This window comes from Melopsittacus undulatus, chromosome Z (assembly GCF_012275295.1).
Source record: "Melopsittacus undulatus isolate bMelUnd1 chromosome Z, bMelUnd1.mat.Z, whole genome shotgun sequence".
Taxonomy (NCBI): Eukaryota; Metazoa; Chordata; class Aves; order Psittaciformes; family Psittaculidae; genus Melopsittacus; species Melopsittacus undulatus.
The window spans coordinates 92,212,031-92,238,476 of NC_047557.1; the positions used below are offsets into that span (position 1 = coordinate 92,212,031).

Sequence of the window (26,446 nt, forward strand, 5' to 3'; positions counted from 1 at the left end):
GAGGCCACGCCTCCCTCCGCACAACGGACGTGCCAAGGCGAGCGGCGTCCGCCAGCCCCTCAGAGCCAATGGGAGCCTGCGGGGGGCGGGGCCGGTGGCGGCCGTCTGTTCCCGTCAGCCCTTGGGCGAGGCGGCGGCAGGGCCATGTCGGTGGCGTTCGTACCGGAGCGGCTGCGCGGGAAGACGGAGGTGAACCAGGAGACGCTGCAGCGGGTGAGTGCTGGCCCTGGGGGCCGCGGGGGCCGTGGGGGCGGCACAGGCCTCACGACTCGGCTGAGGTAGAGCTGGCCCTGCTGGCCTTGGCTGTGGGGCGGTAGCGAGCCGCGGCGGGCTGTGACGGCGCGCTCCTGTGCCCTAGCTGCTGGAGGAGAACGACCAGTTGATCCGGTGCATCGTGGAGTACCAGAGCAAGGGCCGGGCCACCGACTGCGTGCAGTAAGTGAGCCGAGACACCGCGGGCGCCGCGCAGGCGCTGATACCCCCCGTCCCGGCCTCCTCCGGGACAGCCCGAGCCTCGAGAGCTTCGCGGGCCGCACATTCCTGACGGGAGTGAAACGGTTCCCGCTCTCCAGAGCTCTCCTGTGTTAGTAAAGTGCGGTTGTGCTGCCTAGGAGGCTTCCCAAAAATCGCTTTCACGGAGCTGTGAAGCGAAACCACTGCATAGAGTGAATCTGATACCTGCTCCTTTCTGCTGATCTGTGCTGGTATGAGAACGGTGCTGGTATGGCCAAGCTCCTCCGCGCCGCCGGTGTGTGAAGTACACCGAGTGGTATTTGCAGGTAGCGAGCGTCGTCAGCTTGTGTCAGTGCAGCAGCTCGGCTCTGCCTGAACTTGCAGGGGACCTCCAGGACGAGCAGGTTGGCAGCGCCCAGCCGGCTTTTGTGCTGGCTGCACTGTCAGGCCTGCCCAGCAGTGGAACTGCGCCATCTCCTACCCTGGGCCGCTTCCTGGAGCTCTGCATCTTTTCAGTATTGACCACAGAAAGAACTTAATGTAGGTGTTTGCTGTCAGAGTCGGTTTGAAGCACATACCTGGTTACACAGTGCAGTTCAGTGCAGCATTCTGGGCATTTGAAGAAAAAATTGATATAGAAGTGTTTGCCCTCATTTTTTTGTTATTTTCATAGTTTGCTGTTTCTTTTCCTAAGAGCAAATCTTTATCAGATTACAGAGGTGACTCTTGAAGTGTTGGTAGCTTGCTAGAAAAGAACACGTTTCCCAGATTTGTTTTTTCCTCTCATAGGTACCAGCATATCCTGCACAGAAACCTCATTTATTTAGCTACAATTGCTGATGCGACGCCACACAGCACACAGAAGACCACAGAGTGACTGCATGTACCTGGACACAAGCAGGGATACTTTAACCATCTGTAGAACTACTTAGTTTAGAGTCCTGCTTTTATGAGCTGAGAAGGTGTGGTCTTGACAGGCAGGTAAAAAGGCATCCATGCGTTTATGTTGAAAATGTGAATGTGGCTTTTAATGTAATATTAGGCTAGTTTCTTCCCTTTTTCTGTAAGCAGAACTTCTTAAGGGTGATAATTGTCATAGTCCTGTTTCGTTTCCCCTCTGAAAAACTACATGTAGTGTACTACTGAACATAGCCTGGTGGTAAGGACAGTGCTACCACAGGGGCCTTGGAGGCCCTGTGCAATCTCTTGAAGCAGAGGCTTTCATGACTAAGATTGTACAATAACAGGGAAGCATTAAACTGGATAATTTCTACCTCCAACACAACATAGCCAGTCATTTATTGCCATAGATGCAAGCAGAAGACTGTCTTGTACCTTGTACTGTAAGAACTTAATAAAGATGTTATTTATAAATAATAATGTATTTCTGGATTAATGTAGCACATTAACAAAGGAGCAGGTCAGTGATGTCGTGAAGCAGAAATGTTAATGTCCCTAGGAAGGGTGAGACTGTTGCATAACGTGGCAGTGGGGTGCAAGGGAGAAATTGAGCCTTTATTCCAGTGAGAGAAGGCTGTGTGTTTGCCCTAGTTGTGTCAAGGCTTTTCCTTTTTGCTTGAAATGCTCTGTACTGTAGACTCTGTAAACAAGTAAATTCTTGCATAAACACAATGGACTTGTACGCTTCCTGCATGTTTGTCAGCATTTATGGTCCACTGTACACTTGGGTACTCTCACCCAGAAAGAGCACAGTTTGCACACCTCATATAGATACTGCATTTGAATGGCATGACAGACATAAGCTAAACTACCAGACTTAGCTGGGGGAAGTGTACAGTTTGCTCACTACCATCAAGGTTGTTTACTCGTGATTCCTAAAAGCTCAGGTAACACAGTATGTTCATCAGTACTGCTTGTTCAAAGACTGCTAAGGCATTTTCTATAACATTCTCATTTTCTATATCATGTTTGTCAGTGCATTCTACTTGAAAAGGTAGCCTTAAAGATGCTTCAAATTGTACAGTGCATAAAGTTCATTTTTATACGATGAGTCAGTAAGTAGGCAGTTGACAATTTTCAAGCGGTTAAATAATCCCATGTTAATGAAATAAGATCTTTGTTTACAAACCAAAATTACAGTTTAAGGTGCTGCTCATTTTCAGCAAGGTGCATATTTTAAACAGGTATGACCTATTAAATGTGTATCTTTAATAAAGCAAATAGTTTACTTTTACAGAAGCTTTAAAATACAAAATGTACAGTTCCAGTTCAGAAGCATTAGCTATTCACAAGAAGCACTGCAATAAGGGTAAGTTAACTAAGCACCAAACCCTTGCACTTGGCAGTGTAAGTGAAGTTTAATGGCAAGACTCATTTGCCAAGTGCAACAATTCTTAAAATTACCAGTGTTCAGAATGATGAAAGCAAAGGACAGAGTAGCACCTACGTGGTCAAAATGCAGACAGACTTGCTTTGTTTTCGCAATTCACTTCTGTAAGTCCAGAAACTTGCCAGCATTTGTCATTATGAACAAACTGCAAAAACTATAGCAATAATTTTGGCACTTGTTAGAAAAAGTTCAAAATTAAGTATTTTCATTAACTTCCATTTTGGTCTTAGTATGAATAACCAGTAAGTACAACCAAATTTAGGGTTTAATATTAGCTCTAAATGACAAGGTTTAGGAAACTCAAAACCATTCATCAAGTTAAATAAGCACTAACATTTTCAGCAGAGGGTTTTCAAAATCATAGTAGTACAGACCATAAACAATTTACAGACAGAAGCCACACTGATTGTGCAAAGCACATTACTGTAAAAAGTCTATGTACAGCAAACAAATCTTTGTAAACATGGTAAGTATGAAGTTTCAGAAAACATGGTGACAATATCATAAATACAGGCAACATTGGCATCCTCAAACAGCACAAAAGGTAACAATCAGGGCCTGCTAATACAGCCCATCACCGAACAAACAGAAAAGGTGGATGGGTTTTAAATACCCACATGTTTAATAGTTTTAGTGTTTTGTATACTGATATAATGTATTTATTTTTTGGTATCTTTAGATATAGATGTACTTAGTTTGTAAAACCAAAACCAACAAATGTGCTTTATCTTCATTGAAAAATTATGTTGTTAGAACTAATAATCCATTTTACTAGTAGTTAACGTATTAGAATGATATGACTTAAGAAAAATACAAAAATAAGATTAATACTGTCAAAACTCTTATACCAGAAAATATTGTGGTTTTTAGACTCTTTCAAAGATGAAATATGAAAATTTAAATAAGCTCTAACTATATAAAGAATCCTCTGTAATCTCAGTTAATATACAGTGGGATAGCTATACATATATTTCCCATTGTTCTTCAATTTTTAAGCACCAGTCACTCTCATGGATCCACTTTGGTTGGAAGATTATTCCTAATTCCACAGGTTCACTTAATGGCACACATTGACTGCAAATAATTACTTTATCCTTTAAAAAAAAATAATGTTTTTTTAACTAACTGCTACCCCACATTTCAGTTTAGTATCTTCTGAGCCAGCTCACAATTTTTATTCAACTGTAGCATCTGAAATAAGACTTTAAATATATGCAAGTAGTCTTTTCAGCTATACTTTCGCATGTTTAAGAAGCACTGTGTGGATATGCCTTTGGCAAAACAAAGCAGTAAGAAACTGTGTATCTGTTTGAAAACCAGTGTCTTATTATCCACACAGATGCCATCTACTTTAAGCAGCTCAGGTAACATTTGTGACACAAGCTTGAGTGGTTCTGTTGCGGATCTTTACTTAAGAGTAAGGAAACTACCACAAAACTCAATTTCACAATGTTTCTGCAACAGGCTCACCATGAACACACTTGTGTGGCACACACAAAGCTGCTGCACTTCACTTAAAAAGAGCTGCCCACAGGCCATTTACAGAGAATTGAAAAGGCTTTACAGCTTGGCTGTTAGAAATTTAAACACAGTGTTGAGCAGAGTGACCACTATATATTTGCTTCAACATACTCAATGTGTTTCAGTAAGATGTTTAACTATAAATCTATATGAAAAATAGCTATAAAATACAGTGTTTCTTGTATGGTAGTCCTTCAGCAGTTCTTAAAAAAAAAATAAAAAAAAATTTTGAAAGTAAAGGCAATATACACATTTTCAAAAGCATTTCTACATCACAGTTTTGGGCTGCTTCATATACATCAAACAAACATATTGGCCATGTTTGCTCAGCACTGTAAATCAGAATTCAAGAGTTTGCATATCTCACACGAATCCCCTCAGTTCTGTATTTAATGAGATAAACAGGATATAGCCAATACACACTTGTGAAACAAAGTACAGGTAATTTATGTTTGGCCCTGTGCTGCATTTCCCAACGTGAGAAGCAGTCAGTACTGATGCAGGTAAGACGGTCTGCGTTCATGCTTCACTGGGAAAGATTTAAAGCCCTTATTCATCTGTTTGTGCTGGGAAGCCTGCTGTGATTGCTGCTGCTGCTGCGCATAGGCAAAGTTAGAGGAAAGTCCTGCTGCTGGAGCACAGTTGTTGGCTGCTGCCCACATTGGTGACTGCAGGATCTGCATCGTGTCGCTCCACTGGCTGACAGGGCTGCTCATAGGATACAAAGATGTACTTTGACCAGGTAGTGTGTTTGTGACAGAGGCTGTATGCTGCCAGGGTGCCTTGGGAGGCCAGGTCTTAGTCTTATTATCCTGAGAAAACAACATCAGTTGGGTTTGGGATATGTGGGGTTTTGGCTTGGGTTTTTTTTTTGCTTGTTGCTTTTTCCAATAACAAAACACTTTCTTTGTGACAATATTTAACACATCACACTATCATCCCCTCCTTTAGACATTTCAGAAGATAAAGTTATGTTGGAAAGCAGAACTGATACAGATATAACACTCCTGATCCTTAAAGCACCTCCCTATTGAAAAACCTTTTTATTCACATTTGCTTTGCACATAGTAGTCCTGTTCCAAGTCAAATTTTCTAGCAAGACAGGTAATAAATCTAGTGGTACTTCAGTTTTCTCTGTACAATTAAAATTGTGTTTCCTCTCAGCTTAACTTGAATTGTTAGTATTTAAACCTGGTAACTTTGATAAAAGCATCTAGTATTACTGTGCTGATGGTCTGGGTTTTAGCTAAGCTATCTGGAGATGCTATTCTAGTTGTCCTCCTAGTGTGAACCACCCCTAAATGCAAATAGGAAAAATGACTAAGCAAAGCCATTCTTAGCTTACCTGGTTACGGTCATCTGCTGCAGAAAGGAGAGGTGGTGACGGTAGTGTGCTAGGTTCCTGTTCACCACTACTGTGTTTTCTGCCCAGAAAGACAGTAAAATTTACTTTATTATTTTACTTTTTAAATGAGTCATCCCCATTAATCTCCCACTGTCATATACCATTCTGCAGCTTCATTCTGTCATCTCTGACAGCTTAGAATGTGTACTGACATTCAGTCTTGTTTCATGTCTGCTCAGTACAGGTAGGAGAAGCAAAGCAGAAAGAAATTCATTACTGAACACTGTCAGAGGCTTGACAGTGCAGTAGTTCTTTGAGCTACAGCTTCAGCAATATGTATACATATTTCTACAGGTGAAAGGAGTATGTGCTAGGCTTTTGCCCACTTTGAAGAGATCTCACAGTAAGAAATAAATTTCCTTTTTTCTTTTATCTGCTTGTTTTTTGTGGGTTTGGGTTTTTTATTTGGTTTGCTTTTTTAATGTATTTTTTCTGAAATAACTTTACAGACAAGACAAAAGAAACAGCTGAGCAAGTGAAACATCTGCTGAAGCACAGTGAATTTACTGAAGAGCAAGTGTTCTACCTTTGGTTTAAATCTGTGACCTAATACCCAACAGCAAACAGAAGTCCTTCACATGTGCATTCTGCAAAATCTGCTCGGTTTTGGGTGTTTTGACTTTGGGTATGCATGTTTGTTCTGAACTGTAGTCAGTTTGGAAAGCCAATTCAAAGATATCTCTAATGCCTCAGTAGTTCAGAAAGAACTGGCATCCATCCAAGGCAGATTCGCCTGTAAGAAGGAGAGTGTCCATTCTTTCCTAGACATGCTGAATTTCAGCTGGCAACTGGCTATTTGCACAGGTGCCAGTTTGTATAAGGAGACAGCTACTAATATAATGCAATGTGGGAGTGTTAAGGTCAGATACACTGTACACTGACCAATATCATCAGTGTAGTACACACACAGACATTGCTATATCTTCATCTCATTAGCACAGATTCCCTTTGTGTGGCTACTGAAATGAAATTATCACAAAAAGAACCCTTATGAAGCAATACATCTTTATGTTCACTTTGCTCACCTTCTCTGCTTTACAGCAGCAACAAGGTCTGGCCCTGAGAACATCGAGAACAAACTATCCCCATTAGCTGAAGAGGTCTCATCACTTGAGCTGGCTGAGTCTCCTTGAGTACCAGACCAACTATTTGTTACATCACTGCAAGACAAAGACTTGTGTTAGCTCTTGTATTTGTAGTGCCTGGTCCAGATTGTGAGCCCTGCAAAGTTATGCTGAATGTTAGTCACTGGTGATACCTCACAGCACTAAGACATTTCAGTACTTTGTAAAATGTAAAATCTGTAAAATTAAATTTGTAATACAAATAGCTCTCACTTACTTCCAAGTAAGGACAAATGGACAGAGAATCTTGAAATGCTTCTGTTGTGATAAACAGAAGTGATAAAGAACTACTAATGTACTTGCTGTAAGGTACCTGCCTTATAGTATAGCAAGGCTGAGTGGCTAGAATCTGGAAAGCTGAATTCAGTCAGGTACTACAACTTCAACAGCATCATTTTTCATCAAAACTAGGTCTCAAAGGTTTTCAAAATGCTGAAATAAGAGAATTCTGAATAAATCTGTGCTATAAATTCCTGATTTCCTCTGTTCAAGTCAAAGTCAGTATACATTCCACTGTTGTAAAGGAAACATCAAACAAATGTCAGTGCCTCGTATCAGCAAAGCAAGAAGGGCTCAGATTTCTCACTCAACATAATGAAGTGCAGCTTTCACAGATGCAGCAGTAATTGGAAAAAACACCCAACAATCCCACATTCTGCCAAGTTGGTGAGTAAAACAGATTCACATACAATAGAAATGCATAACCTTCCAAATCTTACCCTTCTGTGAAATACTCCGGAAAGGGCCAGGTTTTATGAGGATCATCAGGGAGAGGCCAGTTGCTACGCGTGTTGCTTGGGCGACGAACATGCTGTGCTTGCCTTTTCTGTTGCATAGCCTGGTTGACCCCAGCAACATAGCGGGCAAATTCTGGGTCAGAGCCAACTAAACAAAAGAAACCAAGAAATCAGTTGCTGACATTCAGCTGTTTCTACTGCAGTTACCTCCCTCATTTAATCCTTTAGGCCTGACCATATCCCACCAACAGAAAATAATTCCCTCACAGATTACAAATGCCACACAAGAGTTGATACCTCTTTATAGATAGTTGGTATCTCTTTACTTCTTTATAGAGCAGTAAAGAAACATCCATACATACTGAATAATCTCACATGGAAGTACACCTGCCCCTTGCCTTCCATCAGGGAAATAGTATTTGTCACTATGATCATGTCCATACACTGAAAGGTGCAACATCCCATCAGCAGATGCTGATGTAATTAAAGCCTGTACATCTACCAAGCTTGGAGAGAAGGAACATACCAATTACTGTAGTTGATTCCAGACTGTAATATGATTTCCAGCTATACTGTGACCCTGCTTACTCTGAGAAATCAGTATCTCAGATTGAACATATTAGAACAGAAAGCCCACAAATTGCCTGCTTCCTACAAAGACTAGACAGCAAGTTGAACCCCATTCTGATCCTGACCTGCAAGATATTTTAGAGTAAGATTGATGTGTACAGAGAAAAAAGCAGTCATTCTTAAAAATTCTTCCTGTCTTAAAAGGCTTTATGTGTCCCAAGCATCTGACAAGTGATCAGAATGACCTTGAGCAGACAGCAAAAGCCTTAATCCCAAAGTGATTTAAATGCTCAACTGATCACAGCCAGTAATTGTTGTATTAAAAAGAATGCTGTTGTGAGTCAGTGTAATTGAGTTTCCACAGCTTATTTTTCTTTTTGCCCTTCTCCCCACTCCTCCCCTGAGGGAAAACTTTGCAATCTGACTGGATCTATGGAAAATGTCTAGACTGCATGCACAGTAATTGCAGCAGGAAGTGCAGAGCTGTTGGTTTGCTGGTCTCAGTTTTAAATTAAGAGTGGAGACTGAAGAATATTCACCAAGCATGCACAGCTCAAAGCAGCAAATCAGTCTTCCGTATGATAGCTTCCCTACACCGAATTCAGCATTCAGGAGAAAAGTTTCCTCATTTTCACCTGGCACATTCAGAAAACAGCCTCACCCTGTTTTGGTGGGTGCAAATTCAAATGACACTGAAGAAAATAACTGTTTCTACACATTCTTTTTTATGTGAGCAAGGGACTGAGCTATCTGACAGCTGTCAGAACCAAATATTCCCACAAATTATAAAGTACTGCAGAACATTTCTGGCCACTGCCAAAAGCCTTTGACATGAAAGGCCATCAATTTCTAAAATCCTTTATAATCAGATTTGCACCTGAAAAGAAACCATTTTCAGGCTCTAAAAGTATTTATCAAAAAAGTAGTGCCATTTGTTTCAAATGAGAAATGTACAAAGTCCCAGGAAAGTCTGGAAATGAACAAGTGTTTTGTGTTTTGAAGCTTTCTGTGCTGCATTAACTACAGCTTAAATTGAAAACGCCTACATCACAGCTCAACTTGGCAGGTTACATGAAGAAAAGCTGTATTTCCAATGGAAAAGTCTACTTGATTGGAAGTTTTTGTTGAGTTTTTTAAACCCCAGACCTGTGGAAAATACTGTTTACTTATCACTTCTACTGTAGGAACGTATGTCTTAATTGACAGCACCATTTATCAACTTGAGTAAGTCACCCTTCCAAATTATCACTTTCAAAGTCCTTGGTATTCACCATTTCCATCCAATGGAACAAGCAGCTTTATAAAAATAAAAAGAAAAACCTCAAAAAAATATAACAGATTCAAAATGCTAGAAATGCCAGTCCTTCCTATACATGTATTTGGCACATGGCGAAAATAATTTTATCCTTAAACGCTGTAATCTTCCTTAAGTATAGAGCGTAAGTACATTTAAATAAAATGATGCTATTTCAGACTTGAAATTGTTAAGAAGCTTTTGATAACATAAATACGCTGTCTATTTTTGCTTTATAAACTTGTCCTGGGTTCAGCTGGAACAGTTATTTTTAATCTTTAGTAGCTGGTGCAGTGCTGTGTTTCAGCTTTAGTCTAAGAACAATGCTAATAACACACTGATGTTTTAGTTGTTGCTAAGTGGGAGAGGGTACTTCAAACACCCAAAAGGGTACCAATGGGCTTTTGCTATTGCTGCTGTGAAGACAGGAAACTGAGCGGCTGTCCACCTTGCCTGGTCTCTCAGAGGATCCTTCTGTTGTGAGGTTGCTGAAGGTCAAAGAACAAGTGCCAGTCATGACCACAGCAGAGCACCAGCAGCAATATCGTACCAACTGAGACTCCCCGATTCCCATCCATAAGCTGATCCATAGACTGGAGAGTCAGGGAGTGATCGGCAGGACCCACTCACCCTTTAATAGCTCCATATGGCCAGCGTGAAAGCCTAATGGAGAGTGGAGACTTAACAGTAGACTATCATGGCCTGAAGGAAGTGACACCACTGCTGAGTGCTGCCGTACTGGACATGCTAGAACTTCAGTGTGAACTGGAGTCAAAGGCAGCCAAGTGGTATGCCATGACTGATATTGCCAAGGCATTTTTCTCAATTCTTTTGGCAGCAGAGTGCAGGCCACAGTATTTGCTTTTACTCGGAGGGGCGTCCAGTACACTTGGAGCCGACTGCCCCAGGGCTGCAAACACAGCCTTTCCATCTGCCATGGACTGATCCAGACTGCACTGGAACAGGGGCAAGCTCCAGAACACCTGCAGTACATTGATGACATTATTGTGTGGGGTGATACAGCAGAAGAAGTCTTTGAGAAAGGGAGGAAAATAATCCAAATCCTGCTGAAAGCCGGTTTTGCCATAATAAGGAGTAAGGACAAGGGACATGCACGAGAGATTCAGTTCTGGGGAATAAAATGGCAAGACGGATGTTGCCAGATTCCTACAGATGTGATCAACAAGGTAACAGCAATGTCTGCACCAACTAATAGGAAAGAAACACGAGCTTTCTTGGGTGCTATGGGGTTCTGGAGAATGCACATCCCAAATTAGTTTGATTGTAAGCCCTCTCTATCAGGTGACCCAGAAGAAGAATGATTTTAAATGGGGCCCTGAGCAACAACCAGCCTTCGAGCAACTTAAACAAGAGATAGTTCATGAAGTAACCCTTGGACCAGTCTGGACCTGGCCAGATGTGACAAATGTGCTCTACACCACAGCGGGGAGAATGGTCCCACCTGGAGCCTCTGGCAGAAAGCTCCAGGGGAGACCTGAGGTAGATCCCTCGGCTCTTGGAGTCAGGGATAGAGCGGATCTGAGGCCAGCTATACCCCAACGGAGAAAGAGATACTGGCAGCCTATGAAGGGGTTTGAGCTGCTTCGGAAGTGATTGGCACTGAAGCACAGCTCCTCCTGGCACCCCAGTTGCCCGTGCTGGGCTAGATGTTCAAAGGCAGGGTCTCTACACATCATGCAACCGATGCTACATGGAGTAAATCGCTGCACTAATTACACAACAAGCTCAAGCAGGAAATCCCAGTCATCCAGGAATTCTAGAAGTCATCATGGACTGGCCAGAGAACAAAGATTTTGGAATGTCACCAGAGGAGGAGGTGATGTATGCTAAAGAGGCCCCACCATGTAGTAAACTGTCAGAAAGTGAAAAGCAGTATGTCTTCTTTACTGACGGTCCTGCCGTATTGTGGGAAAGCATCAGAGATGGAAGGCAGCTGTATGGAGTCCTCAATGACAAGTTGCAGAAACTGCTGAAGGAGAGGGTGAATGGAATCAGTTTGCTGAGGTGAAAGCCATCCAGCTGGCCTTGGACATTGCTGAATGAGAAAAGTGGCCAGTACTCTATCTCCACACTGCCTCATGGATGGTGGCAAATGCCTTGTGGGGGTGGCTGCAGCAATGGAAGCAGAGCAACTGGCAGAGCAGAGGTAAACCCATCTGGGCTGCTGCACTGTGGCAAGATACCACTGCCTGGGAGCAGAACCTGGTGGTGAAGGTACACCATGTAGATGCTTCTGTACACAAGTGTCAGGCTACTGAGGAACACCAGAACCACCAACAAGTGGATAAAGCTGCTAAGATTGAAGTGGCTCAGATGGACTCAGATTGGCAACATAAAAGTGATCTATTTTGGCCAGATAGGCTCATGACACTTCAGGCCATGAGGGGACAGATGCAACATACAGATGGGCTCGTGATTGAGGGGTGGACTTGACAATGGACACTATTACCCAGGTTTTGCATGACTGTGATACATGCTGCAATTAAGCAAGCCAAGTGGTTAAAGCCTCTCTGGTATGGAGGACGATGGCTGAAGTACAAACATGGGGAGGCCTGGCAGACTGGTTATATCACACTCCTACCAACCTGCCAAGGCAAGCACCATGTGCTCACCATGGTGGAAGCAACCACCAGATGGCTGGAAACATATGCTGTGCCCCACGCCACTGCCCGGAACACTATCCTGGGCCTTGTGAAACACATTTTGTGGTGACATGGCACCCCAGAGAGAACTGAGTCAGACAATGGGACTCATTTCAGGAACTGGGGCAAACAGCATGGCAGTGAGTGGGTATATCACATCCCTTACCATGCACCAGCCTCTGGGAAAATGGAACGGTACAATGGGCTGTTAAAAACTACACTGAGAGCAATGGGTGGTGGGTCTTTAAAACATTGGGATACACATTTACCAAAGGCTATCAGAGGATCTGCCAACAGGGCTGGCTCAGCCCAGTCAGACCTTTTACATACTGTAAAAGGGGATAATGTTCCTGTGGTGCACATAAAGCGTTTGCTGTGTAAGACAGTCTGGGTTGTTCCTGCTTCAAGTAAAGGCAAACCCACTCGTGGGATTGCTCTTGCTCAACAACCTGGATATACCTGGTAATGCGGGAAGATGGGGAATTCCGATGTGTACCTCAAGGGGATTTGATTTTAGGGGAAAACAGCTGATTAACTTAATTGTATGCTGTTGCCTGCTATGTAGCACTTCTACAGCTCATCAGTTAGATGCCCATCTCTGCCACCTGGGGCTTTGAAAAGATATGTAGTGTCATGATCATCAGCAGAGAATGAAGTCACAGGAAAAGCCAGCAGCAGGAGTCTTCCAGAACTGTCCTCAGGCCACCATTGACTGACCCTGACTTCCTTCAAACTGCCACCCCAACAAAGACTGAACTTTGATGAGACCAGACATGTTGTGTGGGTCATCAGCAGGCAGTAATCCAACACTGCACACAGTCTCTCCTGCCCTGAAAGATTCTTACAACAGATGGAGCCTAACATCATGGATCGGATGATCTCAGTGAACTTTATAGGGATGGTCCGTGGACTAAGGTTTATCTGTCTCTTTGTGTGTGTGTATGCTGAGGTGAGTGGCTTGTGAGAGGACGCCTGCAACACCGGAGTGGAGCAGGGAGAGATCAGCGTCCAGGAGCCTGACCTCAGAGCGACAAGAGCCACTGAAGAGGGAGCCTCAAGTCCTTGACAGGACTTGCCCAAGAGCTCAGCTCCCGTGAGGAGCTGACTCACCGGGGGCGGAGACAGGAGAAGTGGCACCAACTGTGAGTGGTTAAAATCCTACCCAGGGAGCACGGTGACCAGAGCAGGCAAACACAGCGGGTCAAGGCAGCTTGAGCAGCAGTTCACATGGGCAGGCAAGTGGGACAACCGCCTCATCAAGAGGACTCGCCTGGAGCGCAGGAGGGGAAGGAGTGCTTGTTTGTGTGGAGAGACATAGATGGATGGATCAACCAGATAGATCATGGTTACAACACGATCAAAAGCTGTAGTGAGTAATAATGTGGATATCCAGACTGAGCCTTCTTGCAGACATGTGGCCGTGCAGGTCTCTGGCTGCAGCAAATGCCTGAGCCCGGCACTTGTGTTGGAGGGAGCCAGTGACACTGCTTGTGTTCGCTGTGAGCAAATAAATGATCTGCTCAGGCAGGTGGTTGAACTGAGGGAGGAGGTAGAAAGGTTGAGAGCCATCAGAGAATGCGAAAGTGAAATAGATTGGTGGAGCCACACCCTAAGGCAGGGGCAGAGGGAAGTGGTTGAACAAGTGATGGATCCCCTTCCCTCTTACCATCAGACAGAAGGAGAGAACTTAAGGGACAAGGATGCATGGAGGGAGGTCCCTCCTTGGAGAGGTAAGCGAAAACCCTCGCAATCCCTTCCTCCTTCCCAGTTGCCCCTGAATAACAGGTATGAGGTCTTGGAACTAGAGGGCCAGGTAAATGAAGATGGAGAGGTACATCTATCTAGTGAGTCATCTAGGGCTTGTCACTCACCCCCATGCCTTAGAACTTCCCCAACCAAGAAGAAAAGAAGAGTAATTGTGGTTGGTGACTCCCTTCTGAGGGGAATAGAAGGGCCCATTTGTCGACCGGATCCATCCCACAGGGAAGTCTGCTGCCTACCTGGGGCTCGGATTAGAGATACTAAAAAGAAACTCTCTGATCTAGTGCAGCCCTCTGACTACTATCCACCGCTGGTTTTTCAGGTTGGCAGTGATGAAATTATTACAAGGAGGGCAAGGGCAATGAAGAGAGACTTCAGAGCCCTGGGACAGCTGGTTAGAGGGTCTGGAGCACAAGTGGTGTTTGCCTCTGTACCTGTTACAAGCAAGGGTGAAGAGATAAATAGGAAGAGTCTGCAGATTAATGTATGGCTACGTGACTGGTGCCAAAGGCAGGGTTTGGGGTTTTTCAATCATGGGCTCCTGTATGAGACACCTGGTTTGCTGGTGGCAGGTGGGATACACCAGTCCCAGAGGGGGAAAAGGGTTTTGGGGCAGGAGTTAGCAGGGCTTTAAACTAGATATGAAGGGGGGAGGGGATTTAACTGGGCCTGTTAGGGACAAGCCCAAGAGAAACATGCTAGGGCTTGAAAGATGGTGGACTAGGGAGGACTATCAATCTATTGTTCCATTTGTGGGAAAGGATAGTTTAGACCCTGTCCCGCAGGTGAAAAAGGGTACTAGGGCAAGAGTTAGCAGAGCTCACTCACAGAGCTTCAGGTTAGATTCAAAGTGCGAGGGGGTTGTAGCTGGGTTTGAACTTGTGGGGCACTGTTCTAGTATTAATGAAGACCAGAAGGCTTCCTGCCTCCTGAGAGTGCCATCAGCGTGCTCTGCTTGCTCCCTGAAATGCCTGGACACCAATGCAAGCACAATGGGGAGTAAACAGAAGGAGTTAGAAGTCGGTGTGCGGTCTAAAGGTTATGATCTGGTGGCAATTACAGAGACATGGTGGGACAGCCCACATGACTGGAATATGGTCATGGATGGCTATGTCCTTTTTAGGAAAGACAGGTCAGCAAAGTGAGGTGGTGGAATCACTCTTCATGTGAGAGAGTGACTAGAATGTATCGACTTCTGTCTGGGGTCAAATGAGGAGCAAGTGGAATGTCTGTGGGTACGAATTAAGGGACAGGCTGGTACGGGTGATACAGTTATGGGGGTCTATTACAGACCTCCTGATCAGGACAAAGGAGTTGATGAGGCTTTCTACAGGCAACTGAAAGTAGCCTCGCGACTACATGCCTTGGTCCTCATGGGGGATTTTAACTACCCTGATATTTGCTGGAAGACTCACACAGCCAATCATTCATAGTCTAGGAGGTTCCTCCAGTGCATTGATGATAACTTCTTAATGCAAATGGTGGACAAACCAACTAGGAGAGGAGCGCTGCTAGATTTAGTACTCACCAACAAGGAGGGTCTGGTTGAAGTGGTGATGGTCAATGGCAGCCTTGGCTGCAGTGACCATGAGATGGTGGAGTTTAGGATCCTGTGTGGGAGGAATAGAATACCTAGCAAGGCCACAGTTCTGGATTTCTGAAGGGCCAACTTTGGCCTGTTCAATTAACTGGTAAGGGAAGTCTCGTGGGAAAGGGTACTAGGTGGTAAAGGGGCTCAAGATAGTTGGTCAGCACTCAAGGACCACTTCTTCCAAGCTCAGGATCAGAGCATCCCAATGGGTAGGAAATCAAGTAAGGGAGTCAGGAGACCAGCGTGGTTAAACAAGGAACTGCTGGGCAAACTCAAGTGGAAAAAGAGAATCTATGGATTATGGAAAGAGGGGCTGGCCACCTGGGAGGAATATAGGACAGTTGTTAGAGGATGCAGGGAGGCAATTAGGACAGCTGAGGCCTCCTTGGAACTTAATCTTGCTAGTCGGGTTAAGGACAATAGAAAGGGCTTCTTCAAATACATAGCAGATAAAACTAATGCAAGAGGAAATATAGGCCCACTGTTGAACGAGGTGGGTGCACTGGAGACAGAGGATATAAAGATGGTAGAGGTGCTGAATGCCTTCTTTGCCTCTGTCTTTACTCCTGCAGACTCTTCCTGGGGGTCCCAGATTCCTATAGCCCCAGAAGGAGTCAGGACAAAGGAGAAGTTTGCTTTGGTAGATAAGGATTGGGTTAGGGATCAGCTATGCAATCTGGACATCTATAAATCGATGGGTCTGAATGGAATACACCCAGGGGTGCTGAGGGAGCTGGCGGAGGTCACTGCTAGGCCACTCTCCATCACCTTTGGTAAGTCGTGGGAAATGGGAGAGGTGCCTGAGGATTGGAGGATGGCAAATGTCACACCAGTCTGTAAGAAGGGCAAGAAGGAGGACCCGGGTAATTAGACCGGTCAGCCTTACCTCCATCCCTGGAAAGGTGATGGAACAACTTATTCTTGACTCTATCTCTAGGCATATCAAGGATGAGGGGGTCATTAAGAACAGCCAACATGGTTTTACCAGGGGGAAGTCATGTCTGACCAACCTTACAGGCTTCTATGAGGAAGTAACTAGGTGGAGGGATGATGGTAGAGCGGTAGATGTGGTTTTTCTTGATTTCAGTAAGGCATTTGATACTGTCTCCCACAGCATCCTCATAGATAAGCTAAGGAAGTGTGGGCTTGATGATCAGGTAGTGAGGTACATCAAGAACTGGTTGAAAGGAAGAAAGTAGAGAGTTGTGGTCAGTGGGGCAGAATCTAGCTGGAGGTCTGTGACTACTGGAGTCCCTCAGGGGTCGGTGCTGGGACCAGTGCTGTTTAATATTTTCATCAACGACCTGGATGAGGGAACTGAGTGTACCCTCAGCAAGTTCACTGATGACACTAAACTGGGAGGAGTGGCTGACACACCAGAAGGCTGTGTTGCCATCCAGCGAGACCTGGACAGGCTGGAGAGTTGGGCAGGGAGAAACTTGATGAAATTCAACAAGGGCAAGTGTAGAGTCTTGCATCTGGGGAAGAACAAACCCATGTACCAGTACAGGCTGGGGGCTGACCTGCTGGAAAGTAGTGAAGGGGAAAGGGACCTGGGGGTCCTGGTGGATAGGAGGATGACCATGAGCCAGCAATGTGCCCTTGTGGCCAAGAAGGCCAGTGGCATCCTAGGATGCATTAGAAAGGGTGTGATTAGTAGGGCAAGAGAGGTTCTCCTCCCCCTCTACTCTGCCTTGGTGAGGCCGCATCTGGAATATTGCATCCAGTTCTGGGCCCCTCAGTTCAAGAAGGACAGGGAATTGCTTGAAAGAGTCCAGTGCAGAGCCACAAAGATGATGAAGGGAGTGGAACACCTCCCTTATGAGGAGAGGCTGAGGGAGCTGGGTCTCTTTAGCTTGGAGAAGAGGAGACTGAGGGGTGACCTCATCAGTGTTCACAAATATGTAAAGGGTGGGTGTCAGGATGATGGAGCTAGGCTTTCTTCAGTGATATCTAGTGATAGGACAAGGGGCAATGGGTGTAAATTGGAGCATAGGAGGTTCCACGTTAACATCAGGAAGAACTTCTTTACTGTGAGAGTGACAGAGCACTGGAACAGGTTGCCCAGGGGGGTTGTGGAATCTCCTACGTTGGAGATATTCAAGGCCCATCTGGACAAGTTCCTGTGTGATGTACTCTAGGTTACCCTGTTCTTGCAGGGGGTTGGACTAGATGATCTTTCGAGGTCCCTTCCAACCCTTGGGATTCTGTGATCCTCTGTGTGTGTGTGTAAAGAGACAAAAAGAGATAGTATATTGAAAAATGTGTGACCTGAGCATAACATGAATGGTACGGAATAAGGGGTGGCTACTGTCCTGGGTTCAGCTGTAACAGGTATTTTTCTCTTTCTTAATAGCTGATGCAGTGCCAGGTTTCAGCTTTAGTCTGTGAACAGCACTGGTAACACCAATGTTTTTAGTTGTTGCTAACTGATGCTTATCCCAGTCAAGGACTTTTCAGTCTCATTCTCTACCAGCAAGGAGGGGCATAAGAAGCCGGGAGGAAACAGAGACAGGACACCTGACCCAAACTAGCCAAAGAGGTATTCCATACTACAGCACATCATGCCCAGTATAGAAACTGGGGGTCACCCAGAAGGCCCAGATTGCTGCTTGGGTAGGGCTGGGTATCGGTTGGCAGGTGGTGAACAACTGTACTGTGCATCACCTACATTTACTGTTTTGGGTTTTTTTTTTTCCCTTCCCTTTTTAGTTTTATATTCTCCCTCCTCGTTATTTCCCTTATCATTATTATTATTGGTGGCAGCAGCAGTGGTTTTGTGTTATACCTTAGTTACTGGACTGTTATTATCTCAACCCCTGGGAGTTACATTCTTTCAATTCTCCTCCCCGTCCCTCCAGGAGCTGGAGGTGAAATAGAGAGGGACTGAGCAAGCACCTGTGTGGTTCTGAGGTACGGGTTGGGCTTAAACCATGACAAAACTCCACTAATTTATCAACCAACTTGACAAAGTAACTATCAAAACTGAGTTCTGAGATGCCTCCACAGTCCTCACACACATGCACATGCAAAAGAGTGCAGGAAGCGCATTCTGTGGTTTGATAACAGGTTTTTCTGTTGGTGTGCGCACTACCTCCCTCCAGGCAGTTTTCCTAAATGCATACTAGTTTCTATAGTGATGTTCCACTCCAACAGAAATTATGAGAGAGTGGATTTGTAAGTCGTTCTTAGTATTACTATCAGAATAATTCATTAATCTCCTGTTAGGCTCTACAGTCAATTTCACAGTCTTTAGCTATTTGCTTATGACTATAAGATTTTATCTCACTTCATCTTTTGACAGTAAACCCTCTAGATTTACAGTTTACTGGTGGTTCAGACACATCTGGCAAACCACATGGCAATTGCTTTTTCAAAGTCAGTAACACTCTGGCATCCAAGCTTCTCACTGCAGTCACAGCTGTGCAACAAGAACCAGTAGGACTCCCATGGAACTGCATAGTAATGGAGGGGATATGCAGGGATATGTGAAAGATGCAATCCAGTTTAACCTCCAGACTGCAGGACTGGTAAAGACTACTAAGGATCATTCTGGGAAGATGTAAAATATGCAAGTTCAAGAGTTGAGTTTTAAGCAATTTCACAGATTATCAACAGGAAGAACATCTGTAAGTATCTGTTTCAGTACTTCGATATGGTCCATACAGGAAAGGTCAGAACTACTACAGCTGGGACAAGAAACAAGGAACTTGTTCCCATTCTTACTTATCAATGAAAGTTTCTGGTACTTTAGTCCATCTAAGAATGCATACACATAAATACCTGGTGGCCTCATAAGCACCTTCACGTTTTGTGACTAGCTATAGGAAATAACAGTTATCGCTAGCAATATTTAACAGTATTCTTTGTGATAAATAAATAAATAAATAACCACACACACACATACATACATACATACATAAATACATAATTAAAGGAAAAGGTACATACCTGCAGGGTCAAAAGGCAGGATTTCTCCCAGCATCCCAAACACTCCATCAGTTTGGTCACGATTTGGCCACGTGTTGTTTCTAGGTCCTTGTGGTTTCTGTCCTAACATCTCTGACATCATATTGTCCATATAGCTGCTCACAAGACCCAAGCTGTATAAATCAGAGCTTAAATCTGAAAAACCAGGACTGTTCCACTGGTTTATATGAGACAATCCAGCTCCAACAGCTTGGGCTGGCTGCTGTGAAGAATTAGTTAGCCATTTGGCAGGTACACGTTGATGTGGTCCAATAGGTTGAAGTAAGTGTTGGTAATACTGCATTTGCTGCTGTTGCTGCTTTTGTGGCTGCTGTTGCTGTGACAAGCCTTGCTGGGAAGGATGCAGTGGTGTGTGAGAGACAGACTGCGGCTGCTGCTGTACTGTTCCTGATTTTTGTTCTGCTGCTGTAGAGGATGCAGCAGAGTTCCTTCTTTTCACCATTGGAGAAGTCTGCTGGGATTTGCCCATGTTAAAACCAGACAAGAAATCTATGACATCCTGCATTTCTTGATCAGTTGGTAAATTCATGCCTTTGTCATCCTTGCCATCATCCGGCTTGAAGAAATTGTCCCGTCTTTCAACTAGAAACCCATTCACTAGCTGGTTATCTGTGCTTTGAACTGACTGCAGTGGATCTGCAGTCCTAGGAAAGTTACCGATGTTCAAGATGCTTTGTAACCTTGCATCTACGTTAGTGGGCATTTTAGCTTTCTCCTCTGAATTGGAACTTATGAAGACATTTTTGGAAGGCGTACTGGGGATTGAGTAACTTCCAGTATTACTTGTACTGGTGCAGGAAGTTTTTTTTGTAAACCGTGAAGTCAGTTTTGAGAACGTCTTTTGCAGACCACCTGAAGATTTGCTTCCATTTCCAGATGGCATGTCAACTTGATTTCCAAAGTCTGAGATTTCACGCTGTAGCTGGATCTGAATACAAGGCAAAGCTTGCTCCCTGCATCAGAAACACATATCAAACCATTCATACAACTGAGTTAGTACTTCAGAGGAAAATGTGTATTTGGGTGTAGCTAGTGGAAGAAACAAAACCAAAAGATTGCTGAGTTCATCAATTATTTCTTATGGTAACAATGCAAATTATTACTAGTATTTGCAATAGCATTAACTACTTTCATTAAGAAATTTTAATTGTGCTTCAAGATGTAAATGTGACTAATTAAATAAAAATCAAGTATTTTCATAAGATAGAAACAAATATTTTTGTACACTTGGATAAGCTGCTGGTCTGAGATACAGAAGACTGCTGTATCTCTGTAGGTACCGTCAAGGTACCTACGTAGATTACCAATTTTCTGCACTTAGTCTGACTACTGTTTTCCCCTCCTGATGAACAGTATAAATACATCAGTACAAATCTTTCAACAACGATGACTTTGTTTAAACTATGATGGTAGAACATGAAAGCATATATGAGATATATACAAGATATACCTTCCTTCCTTCCATCTATGTATGTCAAACACAGCAGTGTAGAGCACATCTACTAGCCCCAAAGTCTTCTCTGGATCCAGACTCCTCTGTAGCAGAGACATTGTTGCTGGATCTTCTTTCAAACACCTGTAATCATTAAGTTTAACTTAAAAATTAAAATTTTAGGTTTTTTTTTTTACATTAGACAATTTTACCATACTAGTCCGATACTAAAAGGCCAACTGCTGTGCTACAGAGGGGCAACTAATAAAAGCAGCACAAAGTATGGATGCCTGAGGGTTCCTAAAGACTATGGCTGCAGCCTCAGTTTCTTTCTACTGTTGAAGATACCACTAATCTAACTGTAAGAGTTGCATAATTCATTTTAAAATCATGATTTAGGATTAGCTCTTTAGCTGAGCAGGCATAATTCAGGCACAGAGGAGTGCAGAGCCACTCTCACCATGTGTCAGCAGGAGGAGCTCTTCCAGAGCACACAAAGTCTGGCACAAGCATTCCACATGATTTTAGTTCTTTTATAGTACAGTAATTTACACGAAAAGAACAAAAAAGTGTCAGTCTACAGAGGAATTAAAGATGTATTTGTATAAACAGACTATCAGTTGACTCACACTTCTGGACATACCATTGGTACCACTAGTAACAGGCTCTCACTAAGGATTCAGATGAATGAACTGTGTTGTACTGAAATTCCTAACACTGGGAACTCTGAAGTAAGAGAGAAAGGAAGTGTTCTAAATCCAAATCATTGTTTCAAAAGGGAAGAAATCCTCACCTAAACTGCAGATTAATCCTACCGTTCTTCCCTAGGCAGTCAGCTAACCTGGCAGGGATAGAGTCTCTTGGACCACAGAGTTCTGTGGTTCATAACAGTGCTTAAAGAGCAGCCCAGTGAAGAAAGAGCTAAAGTTCTCATATTAAACTCATCTAATTCCTGGTCTTCCTGAGGCAAGAGCTGTGAGGACCTGCAAGGAAGAAGCATAACAGCAATACTACTGGATGATTATTTTTTATTTTTTAAACCTCCATCCTCAAGCTTTTACTTCTTTGTAAGAATGTCTGAGTGCCCCAGCACTGCCCCTTTTCGTTGCCTCTGGAGGCAGCACAAGTAGAAAGACATCAAAGGTACAACTGTCAGTCTGTCAGGAACTGTACCTCGTTCCAAATAAAGGAACTTCAGGAAGATACGCTATAATTGCCTAGTATTCTCTTCCACTCGTACTGCAATGCTTCCCCCTACATATTTCAGTCACAGCTAACAGTATAATCTGCAATACAGTATTTTCATTTACCAAGTTGATGGAACTTGCACCACAATTCTGGATCCTTCTAAACTTATCTGAGGAGCATAAGCTTCTTTATTTTCAATCTGAGCTGTGTCCACAACCACCTAGCAAATAAAATGAAAATAGAAATTATTTAAAAATTAGTTCAAGATACTTTATCACCACTGTAGTCAAGATGCAATAATCTCAGCTACGTGCCATGTTGCAGGTGTAAAAGATAACCAGATAAAAACAAATCACATAATTATTGTTAAGATAATTTCTATTTTAAAAAGTAAATTTTAAAAAGAGTTTGATACAGTAACTTGTATTTCAAAGACTTAATTATTCTCAATTGCATATTATAGTTATGCATCACAACGTAGTTACCAGCTACTTTACCTAAACAGCTGGTAGTCATCAGTGGCTCCATGTAACAGCCCCTACATTTGAGAGGTTTGGAACTATCAGTACTTTAACAGCTCCCCAAGACCCAATTATTAAAATATTTTAAATAATTAAACTGCAGTGCATGTTATGATATAGACAAGCAGTATAGACTCTGAAACTCTTCATATAGCTCACAACTCTTAAGAGCCCCTCTTCCCTTTTAAGGTTATAAAATCCCACACCAACATCTGTCTATTCTATCTAAAAGAACTGTACTATTATTAATTCACTATTATATAAAGGGAAGAAAAGTGACTGTTCAATTTGTGGAATTCTGAGCCTTCTGTACGACATCATGAAGATATATGGAAGATAAGTCTTGAAAAAATCAACCTTCTGTCATGAACCTTTCTTTTTATGGAATGGAAGAGGAACAGGTTCACTTCAGCTTCATTTAAACTTTAAAACCAGTGATAGTAAGTGCCATACTTGGTTCGTGCTTTCTGTTTTTGTCCAGTCTGCACAGGTCGGCCTTTTTGATCATTTCCATAATCTCCTATTTTGGTCATGCTGAACCAGCAGCTTCTTGGCAGCCATGAGCAGTTCTTGCTCCAGTGACTAGCAGATTAGCTGTACCATTTATCCTTGAAATGGCTAAAGTCCTCCAGTATAAATTAAGCCTCAAGGGATATTACTGGCTCTTCTGCGATCATCCTACACTGGTTCTGCTCCTCTAAATTGTTGTCTACTACTGGTTACGAAGAAATGTGAAGCATGAATAATGCTTAGAGTCTCTTTTCTTGCTTTGACAAAGCCATCCAATGACACTTGAACATAATTACTTCCCACCTTTAAGGTACTTTAGCATAAGGCCTTAATTTTCCTTCAGTTGACTCTAAGCATTTGTGCAGGTTTATTCAGACTTGTAAAACATGCCTAAGCACAGTGACAAAGAGCCTATTACCCATTCATGAAAATACCACATTTAATAACAGGGCAACTCCATTTTTTTTTCCTCCTGTATTTGTATCATCTTAATTTTAGGTAGTTTGGTAATCTGCAATTCAGCTATACTACAATTATAATTGGGGTAACAAGAGATTACTCTAGGAGTGATTGCTCTTAGCTCCCAAGAAAAAATCCTGTCTGCATCTCAGACCTCTAAGTCAGAACTAAAATTCTGATTTAGCAGACATAAATCAGCTTCTGGTGCCTGGCAGTGCTCATGGTCTGGGGCTTTGCTGGGGTGTCATCGTCTGTCTATCCCATCTCACTCCCCCCATTCCTTTTTTGCCTTTAGAAGTTTACATCTCTCAACATTTGGTCAGAGTTGCAACATCTGGGATTTAAACATTATTACAACATCTAGGGCTTTGCAATACATGGTTTTTTTGCACAGAAAGATGTATGAGCACAAAACAGGATGGCTAGAGACTCAATTAAACCTCTTCATGACTCTGCATGATGTCAATTCAAAGTTTTATTTCTACTCATCCTCTGAATTCAACTATTTTAATACGTATCACTTATTAAAACATGGAGCTTTCTTCAGCTGACACAAATCTGAAAATATAAGTCTTAATATATATTGTTAAGGTAAAAACTTCACTTAAAAATTATTATTTCTCATGTTAAAAAACAGAAGCCTAAAATAACCAAGCAAACTAAGTCACATCTCATTGTGCTTTCCACTCTTAATGAGCTTGTTCTTAAAAGGCACATGGCAAGACAGACTAAAGATAAAGACTGTCAAGTAATGTTCTCTTTGAAATGTGGCATTTGAATGACAAATTTACACACAATTCTGAACTAGCACAGACAGCTTAGTTTCTAAAAGCAAAGGCTACATAACTCTGTCCCATGATTCACTTTTCCAAGTTTTACACAAACTTAAAATAAACACATTCTCCCTCCCCGCCTGGTGGGCGCTTAGAGGATAGCTTCCTGTGCATCAGACATCTATTGTTCTTGATTTACAGGTGCTTCCTCTCTCATTTCCACCTAAAGAATGCTTTAGAGAAGCAAATCACAATTTCTCACCATTGCATGAGGTTACATAGAACTGTAGCTGAACCTCATAAAAAATTACAGCTCATAGTTTATAAAGAAGAACCTCAACCCTCACACCCTTACAGACTGCAACAAATCAAAGTGAGAATGAACAAAAGAGAGAAGGCTGTCAAGTATTTCATCATGCAGATAGCTCATTACTGTGTCTTTGAAGATAGAAACCTGCTACTTTCAGAACCTGAGGTTCATGCAAAAAGCTTTGGAAACATCCGTGATTCAACACCAGTAATATTCCATATATCAGCACTGTCATTTGGGAGAATGTGTAAGTAAGCTTTATGCTGACGACTCTCTAAATGTTATGATAAAGCTGAAGAATATCACTGCTTTAATTACCAGCAGGTCTAACTAGTTATGTCTAGACTGGGGGACATCAAGACATTTTCAGAATCCTGAGTCCAAATGTGCCTCGGGCCACTCCCCAGATTCTCATCAGGGCAGAACCTGGGTGTGCACAACACTGAAACCCCCTGGAAAGGAAATGACAGGAGGTACAGCATCCTCCAAGGCATTCCTCATCTAGACACTTAGGAGCCAAGAACTCTTGAGTTACAGCACACTCCCATAGGGCTGCTGAGAAACAGTTCCTTTCTTAACCTCATTTCCCGTCCCTTGCTGCTGGCTCCCAGCATCCTAGCATAAACAATGGTAAGGTGAAGACACAGTTCCATTTAACCATAGCCTTCTTTTCAGTTCTTGTACTTTTTAATATTTAATATGCTTTCCTTGAAAACACCTCAGTAGAAATTTGATCAATCCTACTATTCCATAGCTGGTTTATTTCCCTGCAAAGATGCCACCCTCTTACGTCTCCTGTAAAGCTTCCTTACACAGATTGGTTAACGCACTACTATCTCCTGTCCCTGAATCCCTGTATCAGTGAAGTCAGGACTGACAGCAGATGCACTGCTATTGGATACTGATTGTCTGTGCCTTTGATTTTAGGCCTTCTTTACATGAAAAGACACCTGAATTCCACTATGATTTGAACATACTCCTCTAAAAGATAATAATATCTAGTATCAAAAGAATGCTAAAGTAGAAACACCTGACAAATTCATAACTTACAATTTATCATTCACCATTACTGAAGACCTTGTCAATAGTACCAAAACACATGTGGCTTAATGAAAGAGGATAGAAGGTCAAAGCCACATCATCAGCTGTGTGATTTGTTTGAAAAATGTGATATTTACTAAGTATGTAGCAATATGGATCCTTTCATCAGAAATTACAATTACAAAGTCCTGATGGCTTGCCATCACCTTGAACAAATAATTCATATATGAATCAACAAGAAGCATTTATGTAGGTTAAAGACGGTTCAAAGAATACTTGACAGAAACTGTCATAGGCTATGGTGTACCTTGCCTTTTCTTCCTATCAGATTGCATTTGTGCCCCCATTTTGTGCAGTCAAATAAAAACTCACATTAGTCAAAAACAATCTGTGTCATGAATGACAATTTATTAAATGCAGAGATTTCAGTAATTAGTTAGGGGAGCACAAATGCATTTTCTTATAGATTATGTTCCAAGCACATTATGTTTAAACACTCTGAAATCCAAGGGTTTTGTTTCTAAACACACATGTCATCAGCAAGGTGTTCAATTGCTCTGCGCTCTTTTGGATATGTGAGGTAGCATTACGTGGGGCAGAGGACTTCCTGGTTTATGCCAGGCAGGAAACCCGGCTTCCATTCAAAACAGAGAGGAAATGAAAAAAATCAGCAGCTTTTAAAGCTAATCTGAGAAAAGTGGGGAGGGAAAGGGGGAGGAAGGGTGTTTCTTTTTAACATGGCCATCCATAGAT

At 42.8% G+C, this 26,446-nt stretch overlaps 2 protein-coding genes across 3 annotated transcripts in view; one reads left to right on the forward strand and one right to left on the reverse strand.

Moving 5' to 3' along the window:
• The first annotated feature begins 73 nt into the window (after nucleotides 1-73).
• On the forward strand, nucleotides 74-1,830 carry SS18L2 (SS18 like 2). Its single transcript, XM_005152181.4, has 3 exons — nucleotides 74-213; nucleotides 359-435; nucleotides 1,243-1,830. Exons 1-3 carry the CDS (start codon nucleotides 145-147, stop codon nucleotides 1,328-1,330), a joined length of 234 nt encoding a protein of 77 aa, XP_005152238.1. The 5' UTR covers nucleotides 74-144; the 3' UTR covers nucleotides 1,331-1,830.
• A 657-nt stretch (nucleotides 1,831-2,487) lies between these two features.
• GARRE1 (granule associated Rac and RHOG effector 1) overlaps nucleotides 2,488-26,446 on the reverse strand; it is a 69,124-nt gene continuing 45,165 nt past the window's right edge. Inside the window, exons 7-13 of one of the 2 annotated variants that reach the window (XM_005152180.3) lie at nucleotides 22,202-22,299; nucleotides 20,910-21,035; nucleotides 19,421-20,412; nucleotides 7,573-7,738; nucleotides 6,755-6,889; nucleotides 5,670-5,748; nucleotides 2,488-5,136 (exon numbers count right to left, since the gene is read on the reverse strand). In XM_005152180.3, coding sequence (XP_005152237.2) covers nucleotides 4,813-5,136; nucleotides 5,670-5,748; nucleotides 6,755-6,889; nucleotides 7,573-7,738; nucleotides 19,421-20,412; nucleotides 20,910-21,035; nucleotides 22,202-22,299 — 1,920 coding nt within the window. In that variant the 3' untranslated portion in view covers nucleotides 2,488-4,812. The remainder of the gene's footprint in view (nucleotides 5,137-5,669; nucleotides 5,749-6,754; nucleotides 6,890-7,572; nucleotides 7,739-19,420; nucleotides 20,413-20,909; nucleotides 21,036-22,201; nucleotides 22,300-26,446) is intronic. The other variant, XM_034073027.1, reaches the window with a different exon arrangement.

Coding starts and splice junctions, on each gene's coding strand:
- SS18L2 (XM_005152181.4), top strand. CDS start 145: ATGTCGGTGGCGTTCGTACCGGAGCGGCTGCGCGGGAAGACGGAGGTG. Junction 214..358: donor ACCAGGAGACGCTGCAGCGG/GTGAGTGCTGGC, acceptor CCTGTGCCCTAG/CTGCTGGAGGAGAACGACCA. Junction 436..1,242: donor CGGGCCACCGACTGCGTGCA/GTAAGTGAGCCG, acceptor TTCCTCTCATAG/GTACCAGCATATCCTGCACA.